Below are 25,714 nucleotides of genomic sequence, written 5' to 3'. Positions count from 1 at the left end.
GTGTTTGTACAGTGAGCCAACTTCCATGGACAAACGGCACATGACGAGCTTGTACGCTGCAACATAAACCACCACTCGGGTCTCTCTGTCAAGGTGTAACGGCTGTGATGACTGACAGAAATCTGTGGAACTCGGTCATGGAAATCGTTTTTTTGTGTGTGTTTTTTTTGTAGGGGGTGGGGGTGGGCTCTGTATCGACATGACGGACGTTTGGTTGCTTCCCCTGTGTCAGGCTGGGTCACAGCTTTGGGGGTCCATTCCATTCTGGTGTGTCTCCTCTGGAGGCTGTCCCTGTCTGCTTGACTTTCACTTTCACTTTCACTTTCTCAAGGAGGCGTCACTGCGTTCGGACAAATCCATACACGCTACACCACATCTGTTGAGCAGATGCCTGACCAGCAGCATAACCCAACGCGCTTAGTCAGGATTTGAGTGCATGCTTACATATTTGTGTACCTATGAAAGTGGATTTCATTTTACGTAATTTCGCCAGAGGACAACACTCTCGTTGCCATGGGTTCTTTTTCAGTGCGCCAAGTGCGTGCTGCACACGGGACCTCGGTTTATCGTCTCATCCGAAAGACTAGACGCTCAGTTTGATTTTCCAGTCAAACTTAGGAGAAAGGGCGAGAGCGGGATTCGAACCCACACCCTCACGGACTCTCTGTATTGGCAGCTGAGCGTCTTAACCATTCTGCCACCTTCCTCCGTGTCTGCTTGAACTCTGCACAGCAACAAGACCAAAAAACAGTTCATTGAATAGATCAGTCAAACACATTTTATAAGGTAAATAAACCAAAACACTTCAATGTATTAGAAATGCATATACATGAAAGCATATATATATATATATATAATGGGGGTGGGGGATATATCACTGTATGAAATTATTGTTCACCACCGTTGGCTCTGTGTCTTGTGTCTGTGTCTGTGTGTACTTGATTGTGTATGTGTACGTGTGTCTGTGTCTGCCTATGTTTCTCACTGACGTCTGTCTCTGAAAGTATACCTGTTTGTATGACGGTACTGATGTACACCTGTCTGGCGGTGTGTACATGAGGGGGTGGGGTGTGTGTGTGTGTCTGTGTGTGTGCGCACGCGCGTGCCAGTTTAGGTATGTGTGTGTGCACACTGATGTACATGTACATGGTTAATATATTAATCACTAGTTTCATTTCACCGGTTTATTTGCTGGGGAAAAAAAATCAATTTGTTTTCCGTAGCTTCCAAATGCGAGGGCCACACGAGAGAAGAGAGATTATTTGAGAAGTAATACTTAACAATAATAATAGTAATGTAGAACTTTTCTATGACTGAAGTTGTACTGAGTATCAACAAGTGCAACACGGCTCCTTCGTTAGTGTGCTGCGATTCCCACGGTCACTCGGAAACACGCGTCGGCTTTCTACGTGTATGAATGATTTTACCCCCGCTATGTAGGCAGCCATACTTCTGCAGTGCAGCACATAACTGAGGTAAACCACAATACAAGTCATACATGATTCAGTAAAGCACTGCACAATATTGAACGACACTTTACAGTGTGCAGATAGTTTCTTTCTGAAAGGATTCGGTGAAAAGTTATTTCTGGTAAGAGGGACTACTCTTCCAGCATATTGCACGTGTTGTGGAAAATAATCGGAACGTCATCAACAACTTTGTGAAGTTTGCAAAGGGATAAGATTATTTTCGAGGTAAGATATTGTTCGTCATTTAACAGTTGGGAAAATGAAGATGTTGTGTTTTTTATTTGTTACTTTCTTGTCCTTAAATACTAAATATTCAAGACCAGGCCTATCTCGTATGGGCCTTGCCTGTGACTCGTGTGAGTGTGAGGGGTTCGTAAATGTCGTGGCTAAAATAAACTACCAAAAGTAAAACCCTTTAGATAGTAATTTGCTACTGGTCTGGTAGGTTGTAAATATAGTCTAAAGATGTGCGTCATTTGCAGGGCGTGGCAGTTCGCTCTGGTTTCACGGGGGAAATGGTGGACACTGCACAGTGCATTGTTTGTTTCAGTGAAGAGTACAGTGACTGGGTGATCAGCGATTTGCTGTGTGGACTCTAGTCATCAACATTGTAACAGTCTCGTGAAATACCTGTCAACAAAATGCCGAAGGTCAAGGCAGCCAAAAAGTCCAGGCAACACCAAGAAATACAGAAACAAGGTGCGTGTATCATATGTCACTGTCAGTGTGTCATGACTGTGTGAGTGTCAGTGTGTGTGTATGTGTGCGTGTGTGTGTGTGTGTGTTTGCAATGTTTTTTTAATGTACATTATGTAGCTTTTGATGAAATGTCGCAGATGTGGTGGGTAACATTAAAATTAATACAAACAATGGTGAAATATGATTTTGTACTTTTTGGTACTTTTTTGTATTTTTTGGTTAGGTTTCCTAGCAAAATGATGATGACAATTGACATTATATAACTGTAAGTTGAATTTTTTCAAGTCCATATTTTGATTATATGAAATTTGACAGTGATACTGCTGCTGCCAGTCTGCAAGTACAGTGTGTTATTAATAATAGTGGAATGTAGCTCTGGAGATCAAGTACAAAAGTTACAGTATATGACGATGTCACAATGTGATGTGTATTGACCACATTACAGACATGTATTGACAGTGTGCACAAAGACAGTTACGAGGATGGGTGTTATGCAATGTTTCAGGGATCCAGTTCAACACAGGACTGGGTCAGCACATTCTGAAGAACCCCATGATCGTCACAGCCATGGTTGAGAAGGTGGGACCTGACCTTCCTCTCTCTCTCTCTCTCTAGTCTCTCTCTAGTCTCTCTCTCTCTCTCTCTCTCTCTCTCTCTCTCTCTCTCTCTCTCTCTCTCTCTCTCTCTTCCCTGATGCTGGCTCCTCTTTGTCTTCGAGTAGCATGTGGCAGACTTGGCTTTCTACTTCCCATCCATCTCGCTCTTCAAAGGACCCGTCACTGGCTGATGTGTTGTCAAGTATTCAGGAATTGACCAGCATGAACACTTCCATGAACAAAAAACTAGATGATGTAAAGGAGGATGTTGGTCATCTTTGTCAGGAGTATGGAGTGCTGCACGAACTGGTCAGTCGTCTGAAAGACGAAGTGCGTGAACCACATCGCAAGAATGACATCCTTCGGCAAACAAATGATGATCTGAACACTAGAGTAAACAATCTCAAAAGGAAATGTGATGATCAGGAGAACAGATCCAGAAGGAATAATTTGATTTTTTATGGGATTGGCAAACAGGAGAGTAAGACGAGTGAGGATTGTGAGGGTTTGGTTACGGACCTGGTAACAGATAAGTTTGAGCTGTCAGACACGGTTGAGTTTTAACGTGTTCATCGGCTAGGTTCGAAACCCGACTGCCCCATTATTGCCTGTTGTTCCCACTACAAGCAAAAAGTCCAAATCTTAAAAGTAAAAGAAAAGCTCAAGGGAACCAACATTTTTGATGGCGAGGACTTTTCTCAGAGAGTCCATGAGATCCAACACCAGTTAACTCCACATTTGAAAAAAGCCAGGAATGATGGAAAGCTGGTTTGCATGGTGCATGACCATCTCTTTATTGATGGCAAGAAGTTTGCACTGGATTCTCATGGATCTCTGAGAGAAGTAAAATAGTGTTTTGGCCGGCCCTGTGTCAAAACAGATATTGTGGAGGATCTTTTTAAGAAGGAAGTAAAAGTTACTCTGACACCAGAAAACTCCCCTTGAAAGCTCAGGCCACGAACCGATACTTCGTGCAGGGCACGTGGAAATGTTGAGTATGAGAAATGTCCCATTCAGCATGAATATGATGACAGCTCAGGCACGTGTACAAATGCTGTGTCACATAATGTCCCGCATGATAACATGGAAGTGGGTTACAACAGTTCTGCCGTATATACAAATGCTAAACATAGTATCAGTCTGTTTGTAAATAATAAGTCTGTTGTTCGGAATGGACAGGATGTGTTCTTCAGATTGTTTACGTAGCTTTTCCTTTTTGTTATGGAATGTGAATGGTTTACGTAGATTTTCCTTTTTGTCATGGAATGTGAATGGTTTACATTATAATTTATATAGCTCTGAGTTGTGGGGTTTAGACAGGAAAGCCATTGTACACTGTGAGTCCGTACATTTGTTTGCGCTCAAAAAATTTCTTGGAGTTAATATGAGAACGCCAAATTATGTAATATATGGAGAGACAGATAGATACCCCATTTATATAAATTCTGCAGTAAGATGTATCAGGTACTGGTTAAAGTTGCTGAGGATGAATAATGACAGACTACCAAGAAAGGCTTACAATAAGCTGTATTAGATATAAGGGGGAACATTAATTGGGCTTCTAATATACAAACATGTCTATTTGAACTTGGGCTAGGATATGCATGGGTTTATCAAGGGGTGGGAGAAGAATATGCATTTGTACATGCTTTTCGTCAGCGACTGATAGACAGCGGATGGCAAAGTTGGGAAAGCCATATCCGGTAAAGTAAAAGATTTGAATTGTACATAGTATATATACCTCAATGCATTCAGTGAAAAGCTATCTTTTGCTAAATCTTGATCGACATTTATGATCTGTTTTGACAAGATTTAAATTCAGTATTTCAGAAATTAATACTAATTCTTATCGCTATAGATATAAAAAAGATTCTGATCTGCTGTGTCCAGTGTGCAAAGGTTCAACTGAAGATGAAGTCCACTTTGTTTTGGTGTGCCCTGTGCTAAATGATTTTCATGTGACGTTCATACTAAAGAAATATCATGCAGAGCCATGCTTGTTCTGTCTGGGTCTACTGATGGCATCTGTTGATCTAATAATGAAAGCATTATTCAAAATTTAGCATTGTACCTTCATAAAGCATTTCAGTTAAGGGAGACAATTGTGTCTTAATTTGTGTGTGTGTGTGTGTGTTGTGTTTATTTTTGAAGGACCTGTGGTGCTTGTTTAATTCTTGGTTTGATTATACAAATATGTTTTTGCCCCTCTTCATGTGGGGCTAATGCCTTAAATGAATAAAATATCTGATTCTGAATCTGAATCTCTCTCTCTAGTTTCTCTGTCTCTCTCTCTCTGAGTCTTTCTCTCTCTCTGTCTCTCTCTCTCTGAGTCTTTCTCTGTCTCTGTCTCTCTCTGTCTCTGTCTCTCTCTCTCTCTCTCTCTCTCTCTCTCTCCTGCCTCCTCTCTTTCTGTCTTTCTCTCCTGCCCCCCCTCCCCCTCTCTCTCTACTCCCCCCTCTCTTTTTTGCTTTCTTTCTCTCAGAAAGTTTCCCTTTGAGTATCACTGAGTTGTGGTGTTTACAGGCAGGACTGTTCTCCACAGACACGGTACTGGAGGTGGGGCCAGGTACAGGCAACATGACAGTGAAGCTGCTGGAGAAAACCAAAAAGGTGAGATGTCTTACACACCACACACCTTGCCTCTCTCCTACCTCCACTCCTTCAGTCCTCTACCTCTTTCACCCCTCCCTTATCTCTCTCTCTCTCCTCCCCCCCCCCACTCCTGTCCCCCTGACAGTCATTGATACTGACAGTCATAGTATGTCTTCCTCAAACACCTCACCTCTCCCCCTCCACCCTCCTCTGTCTCACCCCCCTCCTGTCCCAATGACAGTTGTGGCATGTCTTCCTCAGACACCTCCCCCCTCCCCCTCCCCCTCCCCCTCCCTCCTCTGTCTCACCCCCCTCCTATTCCCCCTGACAGTCGTGGCATGTCTTCCTCAAACACCTCACCCTCCCTCCCTCCTCTGTCTCACCCCCCTCCTATCCCCCTGACAGTCAGGGCATGTCTTCCTCAAACACCTCACTCTCCCTCCCTCCTCTGTCTCAACCCTGTCCTGTCCCCCTGACAGTCAGGGCATGTCTTCCTCAAACACCTCACCCTCCCTCCCTCCTCTGTCTCAACCCCCTCCTATCCCCCTGACAGTCGTGGCATGTCTTCCTCAAACACCTCACCCCTCCCCTCCCTCCTCTGTCTCACCCCCCTCCTGTCCCCCTGACAGTCAGGGCATGTCTTCCTCAAAGTCAGACACCTCACCCCTCCCCTCCCTCCTCTGTCTCAACCCCCTCCTATCCCCCTGACAGTCAGGGCATGTCTTCCTCAAACACCTCCCCCCTCCCCCTCCCCCTCCCTCCTCTGTCTCAACCCCCTCCTATCTCCATGACAGTCAGGGCATGTCTTCCTCAAACACCTCACCCCTCCCCCTCCCCCTCCTGTCCCCTTCATGGTCAGGGCATCATCATGCAGCCGCTGGGGTCAGTGGGAACTTGTATATGATTTAGACATGGATCCGAACATTTTTTTTTGTTTTAATTTGTTTTTGTGTGTTTGATTATTTAGTTGTTGCTTTTCTCCTCACCAAAGAGGAACAAGCCAAGAAATGATATCATACTGATGGAAATTTGAATGAACAATCACCATACTGTCCTCAGTCATTCTTCTTCTTCGTCTTCGTTTTGTGTTAAATTGTATAACTGTATATAATATGCATTTATTTTATTGCAGTTCTGTGTGAAAGGGATGGATGTTAGTGGGGGCAGAGATTGAGAAGTGAAGTCTTGTTCTGTATGTACCAGCTTGAAATTCATCATGTCATGACATAGTAATAGCATGTAAAGTCTTGTTCTGTATGTAACAGCTTGAAATTCATAATGTCATGACATAGTAATAGCATGTAAAATTATTTTTTGTATCATGATCATACTCATCACCATGTTGTTTGTCATGAATGGTGTGATCTTGCTGATGATGACTTGTGACAGGTGATAGTGTGTGAGGTGGATGATGATGTTTGACAGGTGATAGTGTGTGAGGTGGATGATGATGATGACAATGATGATGTTTGACAGGTGATAGTGTGTGAGGTGGATGATGACGATGACAATGATGATGATGATGTTTGACAGGTGATTGTGTGTGAGGTGGATGATGACGATGACAATGATGATGATGATGTTTGACAGGTGATAGTGTGTGAGGTGGATGATGACGATGACAATGATGATGATGATGTTTGACAGGTGATAGTGTGTGAGGTGGATGATGATGATGACAATGATGATGATGTTTGACAGGTGGTAGTGTGTGAGGTGGATGATGATGATGATGTGTGACAGGTGATAGCGTGTGAGGTGGATGATGATGATGATGGCAGTGATGATGATGATGGTGACAATGATGATGATGATGTTTGACAGGTGATAGTGTGTGAGGTGGATGATGATGATGACAGTGATGATGATGTGTGACAGGTGATAGTGTGTGAGGTGGATGACAATAATGATGATGAGTTATGATGACAATGACGATGATGATGATGATGTGTGACAGGTGATAGCATGCGAGGTGGACCCCAGGATGGCAGCGGAAGTCCACAAACGAGTGCAGGGAACGTGAGTGACCCATGTCTGTCATTGTGCTTACTGTATGGAGAGAGAGAGAAGTGTTCAGCAAGTGTGTGTGGGTGGGTGTGCAATTGCGGGTGGGTGTGTGTGTAGGTACTAAGGTAGGTATGTGTGGGTGTGCGAGTGTCTGTGTGTGAGTGTGCGTGTCTGTGTAGGTATGTGTGTGTGTGTGAGCGTGTATGTGTGTGTGTGTGTATGTGTGCAAACACAGCATGTCAAGAGAAGAAAGGAACACACTCAACCTGTGCCCCCCCTGTCACATCACACCCCTTTCAGACCCATCCAACCTGTACCCCCCCCTTTGACATCACACCCCTTTCAGACCCATCCAAGCTGTGCCCTCTGTCACATCACACCCCTTTCAGACCCATCCAAGCTGTGCCCCCCCCTCCTCCCTGTCACATCACACGCCTTTCAGACCCATCCAAGCTGTCCCCCCTGTCACATCACACCCCTTTCAGACCCATCCAAGCTGTGCCCCCCTGTCACATCACACCCCTTTCAGACCCATCCAAGCTGTGCCCCCCCCTCCTCCCTGTTACATCACACCCCTTTCAGACCCATCCAAGCTGTCCCCCCTGTCACATCACACCCCTTTCAGACCCATCCAAGCTGTCCCCCCTGTCACATCACACCCCTTTCAGACCCATCCAAGCTGTGCCCCCCCTGTCACATCACACCCCTTTCAGACCCATCCACTCTTTTATCTTTGTGCATTCTCCTTGCCGGAGGAACATACATTAATGCTGTCTGCAATATTAACCTTTCCCGTACGTCGCCTAAAATTTTGCGCGCCGTACGTCGTGGGTGTGCAGAAACCCATGGTTTCTAAGAAGGAATGACCCCTCGCTGTACGTCGTGGGTGTGCAGGCACCCATGGTTTCTGTGTACGAACTAACCCTTCGCTGTACGTCGTGGGTGTGCAGGCACCCATGGTTTCTGTGTACGAACTAACCCTTCGCTGTACGTCGTGGGTGTGTAGGCACCCATGGTTTCACTGAAGAAATAAGACCTTGCCGTACGTCGTGGGTGCACAGTAACCCACACCTGTCCGTAAAGCAAATTTGACTTTTCTTCAGCAGACTTGCATGCGCAGTTTCCACTTGTGCGTGTAGGCTATTTACTCCAGTGCTTGACCAGGCGCATTGTGAATAAGTTTTGCCCGTGAGAAGAGAGTGTTGTTACTTACAAAAAACGGGTTTTTTTTGTTTTTGTTTTTTTTTTGGTTTGTGTGTGTGTGTGTGTGTGTGTTGTTTTTGTTGTTGGTTTTGTTTTGTTTTTAGCGGCTACACGCCCATCCTCTTTCGGTCAAGGCAGATGCCCTAACATAGCAGCAACAGCCTGGTATCAGTCCCCCCTTCCCTATCTCGGCATTCCTGGCTGGCTGGCTGGCATTTTTTTTTCTTTCTTTTTTTTAGCCATAGTCGGGTTTTCTCTACTTTGAACAGATTAGGATAAGAATAAAATTTCTATATCAACTATCTTTCTTTTTTTAGCCATAGTCGGGTTTTCTCTACTTTGAACAGATTAGGATAAGAATAAAATTTCTATATCAACTAGATTTTAGATCAGTTGATTTCAGACTTACAAAAATATCCAGTTCTTAGAAAGGCACTTTAATTCCAACTAGATAAAAAGCTATCAATCAGTTGCTCCCGATCATTCTCTACAAGAAAAACAGTTCATTCAATATTGTTGAAGATATCTAGTGCAATAAATATTGTTTTCTGAAATTAGTTACAACTTTAGAGTAAAACTTGCCGCAGACTTGAAACGGGATACGATCAACAAAAGACAAGGTCACTCTCATCTCTCTCTGTAGCGAGCCCAAGTGACGTCATGTCGACAACGCGTGGCGCGCAAGCTTTGCATGGGTGGCTCCACACCCACGACGTACGGCGTGCAAGGTTTATTCTTTGGGAGTATGGGTGTCGTCACACCCACGACGTACTGGGACATTAATTGATTAATAACTTCTTTGTTTATGTATAAAAGAAAATAATGTTCAGTGGATATGTAGTAAACTATATTATGGACAAAGTCATGAAATTATGTGGAAGTGGCTTCAATATTACTTGAGTTACAGAGCAAAAACACTTGTCTGGGTGATTTCACACCCACGACGTACGGGAAAGGTTAAACAGTTGGGTTGGTCTTTTATTTATTTATTTTTTTAATTTGTATTCAGTCAATGCTATTTCTGTATATTCCTAAATACTGCATCCCTTGACACAGTGAGATTCCTTCTTTTAAACCACTTCTTCTGTTGTTGTTTTTTAAGTCTGAAATTCACTGAATAATTCATTCAGTTAACTCACTTAGCACGGCCAGTTAGCTCCCCACAGACGACCCATTTGTATAGGTAAGAAATAAAATCGCCAAAAAACAAATGTTAGAATTTATGAACTGAAAACTTTCAAACTGATCAGTAACATAATGAGTGAGTTGGGGACAAAATGTAAAACTTTCTTCCGTCTTATGCTATCATGCAGTGAGATGATGAAAGTATCCATATTTTGTGTTTGAAATTTGCACACGGTGACTTGTAAACGAATCCAGGAAAGCACAAAGTGTTTGAAACAGATTAAATTCAGAATGTCATATAGCCATGATAGGGCCCCTTTGTCTAATTCTGTTGTCTGCCTTGTGACTGAGATGAAACTGGGTCAGACACCATTGTTGACACGCACTGTTCACGTGAACCAGTCACCGCAAAAATAACTCTCCTGCTCGTGAGCACAGCAACACACACTGCATTTATTGGTCACAGTAGAGAGTGGAAATGTCTGTTTAGATATTCTTAGCTCATAACATCATTATGGAAATTAGGTGCCATTCCAAAAATTTGAAACTATATAAGGTCCCGATTGGGGCCCTTCATCTGAAACAGATGTGAACAGTGGGTCCCTGATCGGGGCCCTTCATCTGAAACAGATGTGAACAGTGGGTCCCTGATCAGGGCCCTTCATCTGAAACAGATGTGAACAGTGGGTCCCTGATCGGGGCCCTTCATCTGAAACAGATGTGAACAGTGGGTCCCTGATGGGGGCCCTTCATCTGAAACAGATGTGAACAGTGGTTCCTGATCGGGGCCCTTCATCTAAAACAGATGTGAACAGTGGGTCCTGATGGGGGCCCTTCATCTGAAACAGATGTGAACAGTAGGGTCCTGATGGGGGCCCTTCATCTGAAACAGATGTGAACAGTGGGTCCTGATGGGGGCCCTTCATCTGAAACAGATGTGAACAGTAGGGTCCTGATGGGGGCCCTTCATCTGAAACAGATGTGAATAGTGGTCCCTGATCAGGGCCTTCATCTGAAACAGATGTGAACAGTGGGTCCCTGATCGGGGCCCTTCATCTGAAACAGATGTGAACAGTAGAGTCCTGAACGGGGCCCTTCATCTGGAGTGAGTTAAATGAAGGAATGAAGAGCAGATGTGCTCTGTGGACTTCCATGTAGCTGAGGCCTTTTAGGGAAAAAAAAAAAAGAAGAAAGAATGCTTCAGAGGGTTGCACCACCTTCACCGGGGAAAGTCACACACCTTGACTGACGCTGTTTGCAGAGGCAATGTTCCCGATCCCCCACATGTGAACCTTTCTTCTTCTTCTTCTTCTGCGTTCACTCGTATACACATGAGTGGGCTTTTACGTGTATGACCGTTTTTACCCCTCCATGTAGGCAGCCATACTCCGTTTTCGGGGGTGTGCATGCTGGGTATGTTCTTGTTTCCATAACCCACCGAACGCTGACATGGATTACAGAATCTTTAACGTGCGTATTTGATCTTCTGCTTGCATATACACACGAAGGGGGTTCAGGCACTAGCAGGTCTGCTCATATGTTGACCAGGGAGATCGTAAAAATAAGATAAGATAAGATAAGAATAACTTTATTATCTCCAACTGGAGAAATTTGGTACCACCCTTTACCCACCAGGCGCCGTCACCGTGATTCAAACCCGGGACCCTCAGATTGAAAGTCCAACGCTTTAACCACTCGGCTATTGCGCCCGTCATGTGAACCTTTCAGACTGACTGATGTTTCTTGACATGGGAGTTCATGGAGTGCCATGTGTCAATGCTCACGTAGCATGAACATTGATACATATGCTGATGTGGTTGTGTGTAGTTGTACTGGCCTAGTGTTTTGCATGTGTTGATTAGGATGTGTGCTGACACATGTGATGTGTGTTGCCTTGTGATGTGTGTTGACATGTGTGATGTGTTGCCATGTGTGATGTGTGTTGACATGTGATATGTGTTTTCATGTGTGATGTGTGCAATGTGGTGACGTGTGATGTGTGTTGACAAGTACAATGTGTGTGTGATGCGTTGACATGTGATGTTTGTTGACAAGTGTGATGTTTGTTGGCATGTCCAATGTATGTGATTGTTGACATGTGCTTGGTGTGTTGACATGTGCAATGTATGTGGTGTGTTGGCATTGTGATGTGTGTTGATGTATGTTGACATGTGTGATGTTTGTTGACGTGTGTGAAACTGTGATGTTTGTTGATATGCGCGATGCGTTAACATGTGCAGTGTGTGACATGTGTGATTTGTGTGTGATGTGTTGACATGTGCAGTGTGTGTGATGTGTTGACATGTACAATGTATGTGATGTGTGTTGACATGTGCAACGTGTGTGTTGACATGTGATGTGTGTTGACATTGTAATGTGTTGACATGTGTTATGTGTGTTGACATGTGCAATGTAAGTGATATGTTGACGTTGTGCTGTGTGTGATGTGTTGACATGTGATTTGTCTTGACATGTGCAATGTGTGTGATGTTTTGACATGTGTGTTGACATATGCAGTGTAAGTGATGTGTTGACATGTGCAATGTATGTAATGTGTTGATATGTGATGTGTGTTGACATATGCAGTGTAAGTAATGCGTTGACATGTGATGTGTCTTGACATGTGCAGTGTGTGTAATGTGTTGACATGTGATGTGTGTTGACATGTGCAATGTAAGTGGTGTGTTGACATGTGGTGTGTGTTGACATGTGCAATGTGTGCGATGTGTTGACAGGCCCCTGTCCAGCAAGCTGCACATGATGATTGGTGACGTGCTGAAGACTGACCTCCCTTTCTTCAACGTCTGTGTGGCCAACCTGCCCTACCAGGTGTGCGTCTGCTGTTGTCATGGCAACCAGTACATTATTATGTCTGTCCTCATGACAGTCGGTGTGTGTCTGTTGTCATGGCAACCAGTATATATGTCTGCCATTATGGCAACCTTGTGTGTGTCTGTTATCATGACAACCAGTGTGTGTCTGTTGTCATGGCAACCACTGTGTCTGCTGTCATGGCAACCAGTGTGTGTCTGTCATCATGGCAACCAGTGTGTGTCTGTCATCATGGCAACCAGTGTGTGTGTCTGTTGTCATGGCAACCAGTGTGTGTCTGTCATCATGGCAGTCAGTGTGTATCTGCTGTGCTGTCTGCAGTTGTGCTGTGCTTACCCTGTTTGCTAGATAGGCGTTCATCTTTTCCTCTTAGATACAGACATTATAGACATACAGGCACTCACAGGCCACACATACACACTCACACACAGATATATAGATACACATATGCAGACAAATACACTACACACACACACACACATGCAACTTTTTACGTGCATTAGGGATTTGTTTATTTTTTATCCCGCTGTGTAGGCAGCCATACTGTTGTTTTCCGGGGTGTGTATGCTGGATGTGCTCTTGTTTCCATAACCCACAGAACACTGACGTATGATGTTGAGTCATTGATTGACCTGTGGTTGGTGTTTTGCTGCAGATTTCATCCCCCTTCGTCTTCAAACTGTTGCTGCACAGACCCTTCTTTCGGTGAGTACAGTCTGCTTTGTGTTGATGGTGTGCTGTACAGACCCTTCTTTTGGTGAGTACAGTCTGCTTTGTGTTGATGGTGAGCTGTACAGACCCTTCTTTCGGTGAGTACAGTCTGCTTTGTGTTGATGGTGTGCTGTACAGACCCTTCTTTCGGTGAGTACAGTCTGCTTTGTGTTGATGGTGTGCTGTACACACCCTTCTTTCGGTGAGTACAGTCTGCTTTGTGTTGATGGTGTGCTGTACACACCCTTCTTTCGGTGAGTACAGTCTGCTTTGTGTTGATGGTGTGCTGTACACGCCCTTCTTTCGGTGAGTACAGTCTGCTTTGTGTTGATGGTGTGATGTACAGACCCTTCTTTCGGTGAGTACAGTCTGCTTTGTGTTGATGGTGTGATGTACAGACCCTTCTTTTGGTGAGTACAGTCTGCTTTGTGTTGATGGTGTGTTGTACACACCCTTCTTTTGGTGAGTACAGTCTGCTTTGTGTTGATGGTGTGATGTACAGACCCTTCTTTCGGTGAGTACAGTCTGCTTTGTGTTGATGGTGTGCTGTACAGACCCTTCTTTCAGTGAGTAGTCTGCTTTGTGTTGATGGTGTGCTGTACAGACCCTTCTTTCGGTGAGTACAGTCTGCTTTGTGTTGATGGTGTGCTGTACAGACCCTTCTTTCGGTGAGTACAGTCTGCTTTGTGTTGATGGTGTGCTGTACACACCCTTCTTTCGGTGAGTACAGTCTGCTTTGTGTTGATGGTGTGCTGTACAGACCCTTCTTTTGGTGAGTACAGTCTGCTTTGTGTTGATGGTGTGCTGTACAGACCTTTCTTTCGATGAGTACAGTCTGCTTTGTGTTGATGGTGAGCTGCACAGACCCTTCTTTCGATGAGTACAGTCTGCTTTGTGTTGATGGTGAGCTGTACAGACCCTTCTTTCGGTGAGTACAGTCTGCTTTGTGTTGATGGTGAGCTGCACAGACCCTTCTTTCGGTGAGTACAGTCTGCTTTGTGTTGATTGTGTGCTGCACAGACCCTTCTTTCGGTGAGTACAGTCAGCTTTGTGTTGATGGTGTGCTGTACACACCCTTCTTTAGGTGAGTACAGTCTGCTTTGTGTTGATGGTGTGCTGTACACACCCTTCTTTCGGTGAGTACAGTCTGCTTTGTGTTGATGGTGAGCTGTACAGACCCTTCTTTCGGTGAGTAGAGTCTGCTTTGTGTTGATGGTGAGCTGTACAGACCCTTCTTTCGGTGAGTAGAGTCTGCTTTGTGTTGATGGTGTGCTGTACAGACCCTTCTTTCGGTGAGTACAGTCTGCTTTGTGTTGATTGTGTGCTGTACAGACCCTTCTTTCGGTGAGTACAGTCTGCTTTTTGTTGAATGTGTGCCGTACAGACCCTTCTTTTGGTGAGTACAGTCTGGTTTGTGTTGATTGTGTGCTGCACAGTTTTCGTGTCAGGAGACCTTAGGACATGTGGATGTATAAGTTACACTGCAATCAGCATGCGTCTGTTTTCACAATAAAGAGGAAGAAGAGGACAGATTCCTGACCTTCACGTAATACAGTTTGTGTGTGTGTGTGTGTGTGTACACCTATACAAGTCATGGCATGATGTGTAAACTGCAGTATGAACCTTGGTTATCTGTGTGTTGTATGCTAACACTGTGTGCGTGTGTGTGTGTGTGTGTCTGTGTGCGCGCGTGCGTGTGTGTGTGTGTATGTTTGTGTGCGTGCGTGTGTCTGTCTGTGTGCATGTGTGTGTTCGTTCATGTGTGTGTGTTCATTCATGTGTGTGTGTGTGTGCACAGGGCAGCCATCCTGATGTTCCAGCAGGAGTTTGCGGAGCGACTGGTGGCCCAGCCAGGAGACAAGCTGTACTGTCGTCTGTCGGTCAACACCCAGCTGCTGGCCAAGGTGCACCACCTGATGAAGGTAACAGACTTACCTTGCTAATTATCATTCTCAGCTTCTCTTACTACTGAAAGTTGTAAACCGTCGTTTTCGCATTTTTATTCTCTCATTTCTTTGATCACATCCTAAACTTTTGCCGAAATCAGTACAATAATTTTGTATTTCAGATTTGACTAATTCCCATAACTAGCTATCATGTCACCTGTTGAAGGTAACACTGGGGAAAGTCATTACACCTGATGAAGGTAACACTGGGGAAAGTCATACACCTGATGAAGGTAATGCACTGGGGAAAGTCATTATACACCTGATGAAGGTAATGCACTGGGGAAAGTCATTACACCTGATGAAGGTAATGCACTGGGGAAAGTCATTATACACCTGATGAAGGTAATGCACTGGGGAAAGTCATTACACCTGATGAAGGTAATGCACTGGGGAAAGTCATTACACACCTGATGAAGGTAACAGACTGGGGAAAGTCATTACTCACCTGATGAAGGTAACACTGGGGAAAGTCATTATACACCTGATGAAGGTAACACACTGGGGAAAGTCATTACACCTGATGAAGGTAACACTGGGGAAAGTCATTACACCTGATGAAGGTAACACACTGAGGAAAGTCATTATACACCTGATGAAGGTAACACACTGGGGAAAGTCATTATACACCTGATGAAGGTAACACACTGGGGAAAGTCATTACACACCTGATGAAGGTAACACACTGGGGAAAGTCATTACACACCTGATGAAGGTAACACACTGGGGAAAGTCATTATTCACCTGATGAAGGTAACACACAGGAAAGTCATTATACACCTGATGAAGGTAACACACTGGGGAAAGTCATTACACCTGATGAAGGCAACACACTGGGGAAAGTCATTATACACCTGATGAAGGTAACACACTGGGGAAAGTCATTACACACCTGATGAAGGTAACACACTGGGGAAAGTCATTACACACCTGATGAAGGTAACACACTGGGGAAAGTCATTATACACCTGATGAAGGTAACACATTGAGGAAAGTCATTACACCTGATGAAGGTAACACACTGGGGAAAGTCATTACACACCTGATGAAGGTAACAGACTGGGGAAAGTCATTACACCTGATGAAGGTAACACACTGGGGAAAGTCATTACACCTGATGAAGGTAACACACTGGGGAAAGTCATTACACCTGATGAAGGTAACAGACTGGGGAAAGTCATTATACGTAATGAAAGTAACACTGGGGAAAGTCATTACACACCTGATGAAGGTAACACACTGGGGAAAGTCATTACACCTGATGAAGGTAACAGACTGGGGAAAGTCATTATACGTAATGAAAGTAACACTGGGGAAAGTCATATACCTGATAAAGTTTTCTTGGTCAGGAAGTAGCCAAGGGAATCAACTCTGTAGCAGATGATTCTGGCATGAGACTGAAAGCAGGATTTTTGCTCTTTTTACGTGTTTTGTTCTGGGAATTTTTAGAATGTCCCAGTGACCCCTTTGACAAACATGCAGTACATCCTTACCATATCCAAAGTGTCTGGGATGGTATTTCTATTTGTGTGTTATCACCTGTTCTCTTCACAAAGTCAGTTTCATTCTTGGATCTTCAAAGTACTGTATCTAGTCAGAATATTTCTTCATTATTCTTGTGGTGTGATTTACCAAGTGATATACTGTGTGAAGCTGATGACAGTGACTGGCCTGACCCCTTGGTGGTGATGTGTTGTGGTGTGTCATGATGTGTTGTGTGATGTGTTGTGGTGTGTCATGATGTGTTGTGTGATGTGTTGTGATGTGTGATGTGTTGTGGTGTGTCATGATGTGTGATGTGATATGTTGTGGTGTGTTATGATGTGTGATGTGTTGTGGTGTGTTATGTGATGTGTTGTGGTGTGTCATAATGTGTTATGTGATGTGTTGTGGTGTGTTATGATGTGTGTTGTGTGTGTCATGCTGTGTTGTGGTGTGTCATGATGTTTTATGTGATGTGTTGTGGTGTGTCATGATGTTTTATGTGATGTGTTGTGGTGTGTCATGATGTGTTGTGGTGTGTCATTATGTGTTGTGGTGTGGTGTGTCGATGATGTGTTGTTGTGTGTCATGATGTGTAATGTGGTGTGGTGTGTCATGGTGTGTTATGATGTGGTGTGTCATGATGTGTTATGATATGTGTTGTGGTGTGTCATGCTGTGTTACGTGGTGTGGTGTGTCATGTTTTATGTGATGTGTTGTGGTGTGTCATGATGTGTTGTGGTGTGTCATTATGTGTTGTGTTGTGGTGTGTCGATGATGTGTTGTGGTGTGTCATGATGTGTAATGTGGTGTGGTGTGTCATAGTGTGTTATGATGTGGTGTGGTGTGACATGATGTGGTGTGTCATGATGTGTTATATGTGTTGTGGTGTGTCATGATGTGTTATGTGGTGTGGTGTGTCATGATGTGTTATGTGATGTGTTTTGGTGTATCATGATGTGGTGTGGTGTGTCATGTGTTGTTATGTGTTGTGTTGAGGTGCATCATGATGTGTGATGTGGTGTGTCATGATATGTTATGATGTGGTGTGGCGTGGTGTGTCATGATGTGTTGTGTGATGTGTTGTGGTGTGTCATGATGTGCGATGTGTTGTGGTGTGTCAGGATGTGTTGTGGTGTGTCATGTGTTGTGGTGTGTCATGATGTGTTACAGTGTGTTGTGGTGTGTCATGATGTGTTGTGTGTTATGATGTGTGATGTCTTATAATGTGTCATGTGTCATGATGTATTATGATGTGATATGTCATGGTGTGTGATGTATCATGATATGGTGTGTCAGGATGTGTCCTGATGTGTGATGTGTCATGTTGTGGTGTGTCATGATGTGTGATAATATGTCATGGTGACACCTGTCCCTGTGTTCCAGGTGGGCAAGAACAACTTCCGCCCTCCACCCAAGGTGGAGTCTAGCGTCGTCAGAATTGAACCCAAGAATCCTCCTCCTCCAATTAACTTCCAGGTAAGCAGAAAAACTTTTTTTCAGGGCTGTGTTTGATTTGTGACAGTGTCTGTGGGTGATGGTGAACCTTCATGGTGTTGACAGACCTTTTTCTTTATGTGGAACATGTTGATGTGTGTTTGTGCAGAATTTCATATTATGGATTGTATTGGTATCTACAAGCATATTCTTTGTTTTGTGTGAGTAGAGGGGGTGGGAGAGTAGAAAACAACAGTCCCATTGTTTGGAGTTTAACAGCTGGAGTTTAGAGAAACTTACAACAGACCCAGTGTTTTGTGATTGGCGTGCACACTGCCAGTAGTTGTTAGATACTTGTATTTTCTGTGTGTGCTTTTTCTCTGCTGTCTTGTCCATGGGTCTCTCAGTAATGTATCTCATCATTTTTCCAGTGTGTGACTGTGTGTCTAGGTCTCTAACATTTCAGTAGGGGGAATGATATGTGGTTGTTAGGCGACTCCAGTCTCCTGTTGAGTCAGTTCATCTTTCTTTCTCAGCCGCTATATATATATATATGATAGTCAGTCGTGTCCGACTATGACCATCAGAACAGCAGAGGAGGCAACTGCTGTTCCAACTATTTGGGCTAGAATTTGATTATAGTGGAGAGTGTCTTGCCCAAGTTACATCCCCACTCTCTCGACCAAGAGGGTTTTAGGATAGTCGGCGTTGGGATGGTTCCCAAGGGCCAACTAGCCCACATGGCTGCAGCACTAAGAGCCAGTGCAATTTTGCCTCCTAGTTTGAGAGTCATAGTCCTTCACAAAAAGACTAAGTTGTAAATGGTTTCCCATTGACTGGAGAAACCATCGATAATACAGCTCTCACTTTGCTGTTGGCCCAAATGTAAACTTATGTCAGTCTGTGATATAAGCTCAGTGTTGGGCCTTTCTCAGCCGCTACAGTTGTTTATTAACTCACTCTGGACGAATAGTTCTCTCCCTTGCTTTTCCCTACAGACGACCCATTTGTTATGGTTAGGACAAAAAATCACAAAAAAAATACAAAACATAAAGTAACTGAATGAAACTCACTGTACTTGACCCACTGACCCCTCTCCTCACATCGTGTGAACGCCCACCCCCCTCCCTCTTTACTGCTCTCAGAAGCTATACACTATCAGTACCTTTTTGCTGGTAGCTTTCTTCACTGCAGATTCTTTATTCAATGCTTTCATCACCCTCGTCGATGCCGAAACCTTCAGTTTGAAGCATTTCAGTCACTTTAGCAGTGGTAAAAGCTGCTGTTGTGATCTAGTTTGCTCCAAAAATTTCCACTTGTATTGCCTGCGACGCCATTTTCGATACGTATGCAGATTAGCTTGTCATGTGGGGACATGAACTCACTGGCTTGCTGTGTTGTTATGAAATCTCATGAAGAAAGTTTCCATTCAACGCTTGACACGTTTGCAGTGCCCATTGTAGCTCCGATCCTTATGCTACCCCATGAGGAAAACATGGAAAATTTTTTAATTGTCAAAACCGCTATAACGTTCTGTCGTCTGGAACGCTACCTTACGTCAGGAATGCTATAGCGTTCCGTCGTCCGGAGTGAGTTAAACTGACAGTGACAATGATGTGTAAATGCCTTTGTCATTAAAACTACGGTCCACTTACTCTTTTTGTAAACAGTAAGGAGAAATTTCCTGTGGCGTGAGTTTTCATGTACATAAAAGAGGTTGCTGTTTTGTTTTTATTTTCATATTAAATCAGTATTTGTTTTCCATGTGTTCTCTTTTTCAAGGAATGGGATGGACTGGTTCGCATTTGTTTCTCCCGAAAGAACAAAACCATTGGAGCATCGTTCAGGTAAAATGTGTGTGTGTTGTGTGCTTGGCCATTACTTGTGAATGTATGTATTTATTGAGCAGTGTTGTAACCTGACTGACGGGCACAGTAGCCGAGTGGTTAAAGCGTTGGACTTTCAATCTGAGGGACCTGGGTTCGAACCACGGTGACGGCGCCTGGTGGGTAAAGGGTGGAGATTTTTACGATCTCCCAGGTCAGCATATGTGCAGACCTGCTAGTGCCTGAACCCCCTTCGTGTGTAAACGCATGTAGAAGATCAAATACGCACGTTAAAGATCCTGTAATCCATGTCAGCGTTCGGTGGGTTATGGAAGCAAGAACATACCCAGCATGCACACCCCTGAAAGCGGAGTATGACTGCCTACATGGCGGGGTAAAAACAGTCATGCATGTAAAAGCCCACTCGTGTACATGCGAGTGAACATGGGAGTTGCAGCCCACGAACACAGAAGAAGAAGAAGAAGTAACCTGACTTATTACAGTAGCTGTTGAAGTTGTTTACAACAGAGGACTGTTTTTGACGACAAATGATTGTTCAGTAATACCGGACTGTTCCTGATGACATTAAAACAGTAGAAAGCAGATCATTGTTCGGTTGTCTTGTTCACTGGTCAGGAATGCTTACACAACTTTTGATTCATCAAGAACTCATTTGTGACAGTGAAGGAGAAAATATTTGGATCAACTGATGCAGTAATGTATCTCATCATTTTTCCAGTGTGTGACAAAGTGTGACTGTGTGTCTAAGTCTCTAACATTTCAGATACACTGATATGTGACAGTTTAAGTGTGTGTAGCATTTCAGATACAGTAGTGTGTGACAAAGTTGTGTTGTGTGCCTGAAATTACATTTCAGAAACACCCTTGTGCAACAAAGTCTGACTGTGCGTTTGTAAAATTTCAGGTACACCAAGGTCTTGGAGTTGCTGGAGAAGAACTACAGAGTTCATTGCTCAGTGAAAAACATTGTGAGTACCATGTACCTTTGTCACTTTACCTCGGTGAACAGTGTTTCATTATCAGTGTCATGCAGTTCACAGTCATTGTTTAGTGTTGCTGACAGTTCCATCCAACAGTGCAGTTTTATGGATAGCCGTCACCATAGTGTTGGTGACATGGGCTGACCAGCAGTGCAGTTTTATGGATAGCCGTCACCATAGTGTTGGTGACATGGCCTAACCAACAGTGCAGTTTTATGGATAGCCGTCACCAGTGTTGGTGACATGGCCTGACCAACAGTGCAGTTTTATGGATAGCCGTCACCATAGTGTTGGTGACATGGCCTGACCAACAGTGCAGTTTTATGGATAGCCGTCACCAGTGTTGGTGACATGGCCTGACCAACAGTGCAGTTTTATGGATAGCAGTCACCATAGTGTTGGTGACATGGCCTGACCAACAGTGTAGTTTTATGGATAGCCGTCACCATAGTGTTGGTGACATGGCCTGACCAACAGTGCAGTTTTATGGATAGCTGTCACCAGTGTTGGTGACATGGCCTGATCAGCAGTGCAGTTTTATGGATAGCAGTCACCAGTGTTGGTGACATGGCCTGACCAACAGTGCAGTTTTATGGATAGCAGTCACCATAGTGTTGGTGACATGGCCTGACCAACAGTGCAGTTTTATGGATAGCAGTCACCCCTGGGTACAGCTCTGTCAGTGTTTGAAATCAGAATGAATCTTTTAGCATTAGTGACTTTACACTTTTAGCATGAAGGGCCTCATACTTTAAGCATTAGTGTCCCCATTTTGTTAACGTTATTGTCCTCTTCTGTTTCACATCAACATCCACTTCTTTATGGCATTACTGTCCTATTCATTTTAACATCAACATCTCTTTCCTTTAGCAATAACGTCCTCCACCTTTTTTAGCTTAAAAAAAAAAAATTCTCCTCCTCTTTGCTTGTATGTGCTCATCTTTTACGCATGCACGGATTATATCTTTCCCCATTTATCTGCATGTTTCTCATGTTCACAAAGGAAGTGGTTCGCATTTTTTGTTGTTGCTCCATTGTCCATGCCAGTTTCAGTGACATAACTCCATGCTGTTCATCCTGTTGTCAGCATCGGTGGCGGTGTTAATGTTGGTGGTGTAGTTGTTGACAGTGAGGTGTGGTTGTCCTGTTGTCAGCAGTGATGTTGTGGTTGTCGTGCTTTGTGGTTGTCAGCGTTGTTGTTGACGTCATTCATTGTGTGATGTCCCACAGCCTGTGCCTGCTGACTTTGACATGAAGAGCACCATCAACCACCTGCTGGAGAGAAACGGCTTTGAGAAGAAACGCGCCAGGACCATGGACCAGGACGACTTTCTGCAGTACGTACTGTGCACACTTTGTGCCGTCTGTCGGTTGCGGGCACGCTTTTTACACTTCAGTTCACACTTTTACAGTCTGCAGTGTTCACACGTTTACAGTCTGTTACGTTCATGCTTTTTAACAGTCTGTTATGTTTACACTTTTTTAACAGTCTGTAGAGCTCACACTTTTAGTCTGTAGTGTTCACACGTTTAGTCTGTAATCACTAATGTTCACACTTTTAGTCTGTAGTGCTCACGCCTTTACAGTTTGTAGTGTTCACATTCAGTCTGTAGTGTTCACACCTTTTCAGTCTGTAGTGTTCACACCTTTAGTGTTCACATTCAGTCTGTAGTGTTCACACTTTTAGTCTGTAGTGTTGACACTTTTAGTCTGTAGTGCTCACACTTTCAGTCTGTAGTGCTCACTTTTACAGTCTGTAGTGTTCACACTTCTACAGTCAGTAGTGTTCACACTTTTACTCTGTAGTGCTCACTTTTACAGTTTGTGGTGCTCACACCTTTGCAGTCTGTTGTATTCACTTTTAGTCAGTAGTGCTCACACTTTTAGTCTGTAGTGCTCACACTTGTACAGTCTGTAGTGTTCAAACTTTTAGTCTGTAGTGCTCACACTTGTACAGTCTGTAGTGTTCAAACTTTTAGTCTGTAGTGCTCACACTTGTACAGTCTGTAGTGTTCAAACTTTTAGTCTGTAGTGCTCACACCTTTAGTGTTCACATTCAGTCTGTAGTGTTCACACCTTTTCAGTCTGTAGTGTTCACAGTGTTCACACCTTTTCAGTCTGTAGTGTTCACACATTTACAGTCCATAGTGCTCACACTTTTAGTCTGTAGTAGTGCTCATACTTTTAGTCTCATACTTTTACTCAGTTTTGGTCTGTAGTGCTCATTTCATCTGTAGTGTTCACACTTATACAGTCTGTGGCATTCACACTTTTACAGTCTGTAGTGTTCAGTCTTTATGCACTTAATTCACACTGAATCTACACTGAATCATACATCGAAAAGTCATTGACATGTTCCTGTCTAACGTGGTAAAACCATTTTCATTCCCTGTTGGGTTTACTGAATCCTCCAGCCTGTTACTTGTATCAGCTGCTTGTTGTCTTTCCTGTAGGCCCTTTTGTTTTTCGGGGGTTTTTTTTTTGTTTTTGTTTTTTTCTTTTTTTAATGGGGAAACAAGGAATGGAGAAAGAACGGTGGGTGGGAGATCTTTCTTCATTTCTGCTGTTTCATGTTTTCAGATGTACAGAATGACAGATGACATATTCTTGTGGCCAATGATGGAGTGAGGAAATCTTGTGTTGCAGACTCCTGCACGATTTCAACGCGGAGGGAATCCACTTCATGTGATCACCAACACTGGCCCCCACTGGTCACGGAGGAAATGCTGTCGAACACAAGACTCATGAGATCAGCGTTGAAGTGATGTGGGACGTTTAATTTAATGCTGTGAAGGACAACAGATTTATTCCTGGCATTATGGACGCAAGTTGTGGTTACTTAAACACCATTTCTTGACGATTCTTGTAGCTGGAGCTTGCAGTCTCTCCCCCCCACCTGGACCCTCCAGCCACAGGACGCCGTGAAGCCTGTCTGTGAGGAGGCCAGGTGACTCATGTTTGGACGTTGTGTGTGGCCAGGTGACTGATGTTTAGACGTTGTGTGTGGAGGCCAGGTGACTCATGTTTGGACGTTGTGTGTGGAGGCCAGGTGACTAATGTTTGGACGTTGTGTGTGGAGGCCAGGTGACTGATGTTTGGACGTTGTGTGTGGCCAGGTGACTCATGTTTGGACGTTGTGTATGGAGGCCAGGTGACTAATGTTTGGACGTTGTGTGTGGCCAGGTGACTAATGTTTGGACGATGTGTGTGGCCAGGTGACTCGTGTTTGGACGTTGTGTGTGGAGGCCAGGTGACTGATGTTTGGACGTTGTGTGTGGAGGCCAGGTGACTGATGTTTGGACGTTGTGTGTGGAGGCCAGGTGACTAATGTTTGGACGTTGTGTGTGGAGGCCAGGTGACTGATGTTTGGACGTTGTGTGTGGAGGCCAGGTGACTAATGTTTGGACGTTGTGTGTGGAGGCCAGGTGACTGATGTTTGGACGTTGTGTGTGGAGGCCAGGTGACTAATGTTTGGACGTTGTGTGTGGAGGCCAGGTGACTCATGTTTGGACGTTGTGTGGAGGCCAGGTGACTAATGTTTGGACGTTGTGTGTGGAGGCCAGGTGACTAACGTTTGGACGTTGTGTGTGGAGGCCAGGTGACTGATGTTTGGACGTTGTGTGTGGAGGCCAGGTGACTCATGTTTGGACGTTGTGTGTGGAGGCCAGGTGACTCATGTTTGGACGTTGTGTGTGGAGGCCAGGTGACTCATGTTTGGACGTTGTGTGTGGAGGCCAGGTGACTGATGTTTGGACGTTGTGTGTGGAGGCCAGGTGACTAATGTTTGGACGTTGTGTGTGGAGGCCAGGTGACTGATGTTTGGACGTTGTGTGTGGAGGCCAGGTGACTAATGTTTGGACGTTGTGTGTGGAGGCCAGGTGACTCATGTTTGGACGTTGTGTGGAGGCCAGGTGACTCATGTTTGGACGTTGTGTGTGGAGGCCAGGTGACTAATGTTTGGACGTTGTGTGTGGAGGCCAGGTGACTCATGTTTGGACGTTGTTTGTGGAGGCCAGGTGACTCGGGTTTGGACGTTGTGTGTGGAGACTCGTGTTTGGACGTTGTGTGTGGAGGCCAGGTGACTCAGGTTTGGACGTTGTGTGTGGAGGCCAGGTGACTCAGGTTTGGACGTTGTGTGTGGAGGCCAGGTGACTCAGGTTTGGACGTTGTGTGTGGAGGCCAGGTGACTCAGGTTTGGATGTTCTTTCCTCAAGCCTCTTTCTGCCTCCTGGCTTCCCAGCAGATACTGAAGCGCTCCGTCTTCCTCAGTGCTTTGATTGGAGGATCACAACATGCAGCTTATGGAATTGGGGGGACAGTTGGAGTTTGTGGAGACATGTGTACATTTCTTGTTGTGTATGTGCTTGCTGCAGTTCTGCAAGTGTGATTGAGTGTATGCTTGTACTGGTGTGTGTGTGTGTGTGTGTACATCAAACTGTTTGATTGTCTGTTGGTGTATTTGCTTCGTACCCAAGACGGACTATAATCATTTGTGTGTGTGTATATCTGTATGCGTGTGTGTGTGTGTGTATGAAGGGGCTCATGAAAATTGGACAATTCAGATTTTGTGGAAAGAGGAAATATTGCTACATGATAAAATGTATTGCTGATGCTTCCTTTCTTCTGAAGCAGTTGGAATGAAGACTGTACTGTACAATGATTGGTTCCGTGCCAGGAGTAGAACACTGACTGATAACATAATGTGCCAGAAATAGAACACTGAATGATGACATCATCTGTGTGGTCTGTCAATTGTTCATGCAATGTCACATGTCACTCATACTATGC

At 44.3% G+C, this 25,714-nt stretch overlaps 1 protein-coding gene across 6 annotated transcripts; it reads left to right on the top strand.

The window, feature by feature from the left end:
• Positions 1 to 1,601: 1,601 nt before the first annotated feature.
• Positions 1,602 to 25,658, top strand: LOC143294956 (dimethyladenosine transferase-like). 6 transcript variants are annotated; one of them, XR_013056975.1, is made up of 14 exons: positions 1,602 to 1,694; positions 2,020 to 2,168; positions 2,674 to 2,747; positions 5,288 to 5,374; positions 7,314 to 7,375; positions 12,427 to 12,520; positions 13,179 to 13,228; positions 15,033 to 15,156; positions 18,049 to 18,141; positions 19,882 to 19,946; positions 20,851 to 20,914; positions 22,157 to 22,263; positions 23,573 to 24,421; positions 24,455 to 25,658. XR_013056975.1 is itself a non-coding variant. In XM_076606477.1 (13 exons), exons 2-13 carry the CDS (start codon positions 2,111 to 2,113, stop codon positions 23,613 to 23,615), a joined length of 921 nt encoding a protein of 306 aa, XP_076462592.1. In that variant the 5' UTR covers positions 1,602 to 1,694; positions 2,020 to 2,110; the 3' UTR covers positions 23,616 to 25,636. The 6 variants fall into 6 exon arrangements, 1 of the variants encoding a protein (XP_076462592.1); XR_013056978.1 differs by having other exon boundaries at positions 23,573 to 24,804; positions 24,873 to 25,658; XR_013056976.1 differs by having other exon boundaries at positions 23,573 to 24,804; positions 24,838 to 25,658.
• The last annotated feature ends 56 nt before the right edge of the window (positions 25,659 to 25,714 follow it).

Source organism: Babylonia areolata, chromosome 20 (genome assembly GCF_041734735.1).
Source record: "Babylonia areolata isolate BAREFJ2019XMU chromosome 20, ASM4173473v1, whole genome shotgun sequence".
Classification (NCBI taxonomy): domain Eukaryota; kingdom Metazoa; phylum Mollusca; class Gastropoda; order Neogastropoda; family Buccinidae; genus Babylonia; species Babylonia areolata.
Note: the sequence above shows the minus strand (reverse complement) of the source record. Positions and strands in the feature narration are given on the sequence as shown.

Bases quoted from the DNA above. Each gene is read 5' to 3' on its own strand.
- LOC143294956 (XM_076606477.1), top strand. From the start codon at position 2,111: ATGCCGAAGGTCAAGGCAGCCAAAAAGTCCAGGCAACACCAAGAAATA. The intron at 2,169-2,673 runs GTGCGTGTATCA...GCAATGTTTCAG, and splicing joins CCAAGAAATACAGAAACAAG to GGATCCAGTTCAACACAGGA. The intron at 13,229-15,032 runs GTGAGTACAGTC...GTGTGTGCACAG, and splicing joins CTGCACAGACCCTTCTTTCG to GGCAGCCATCCTGATGTTCC.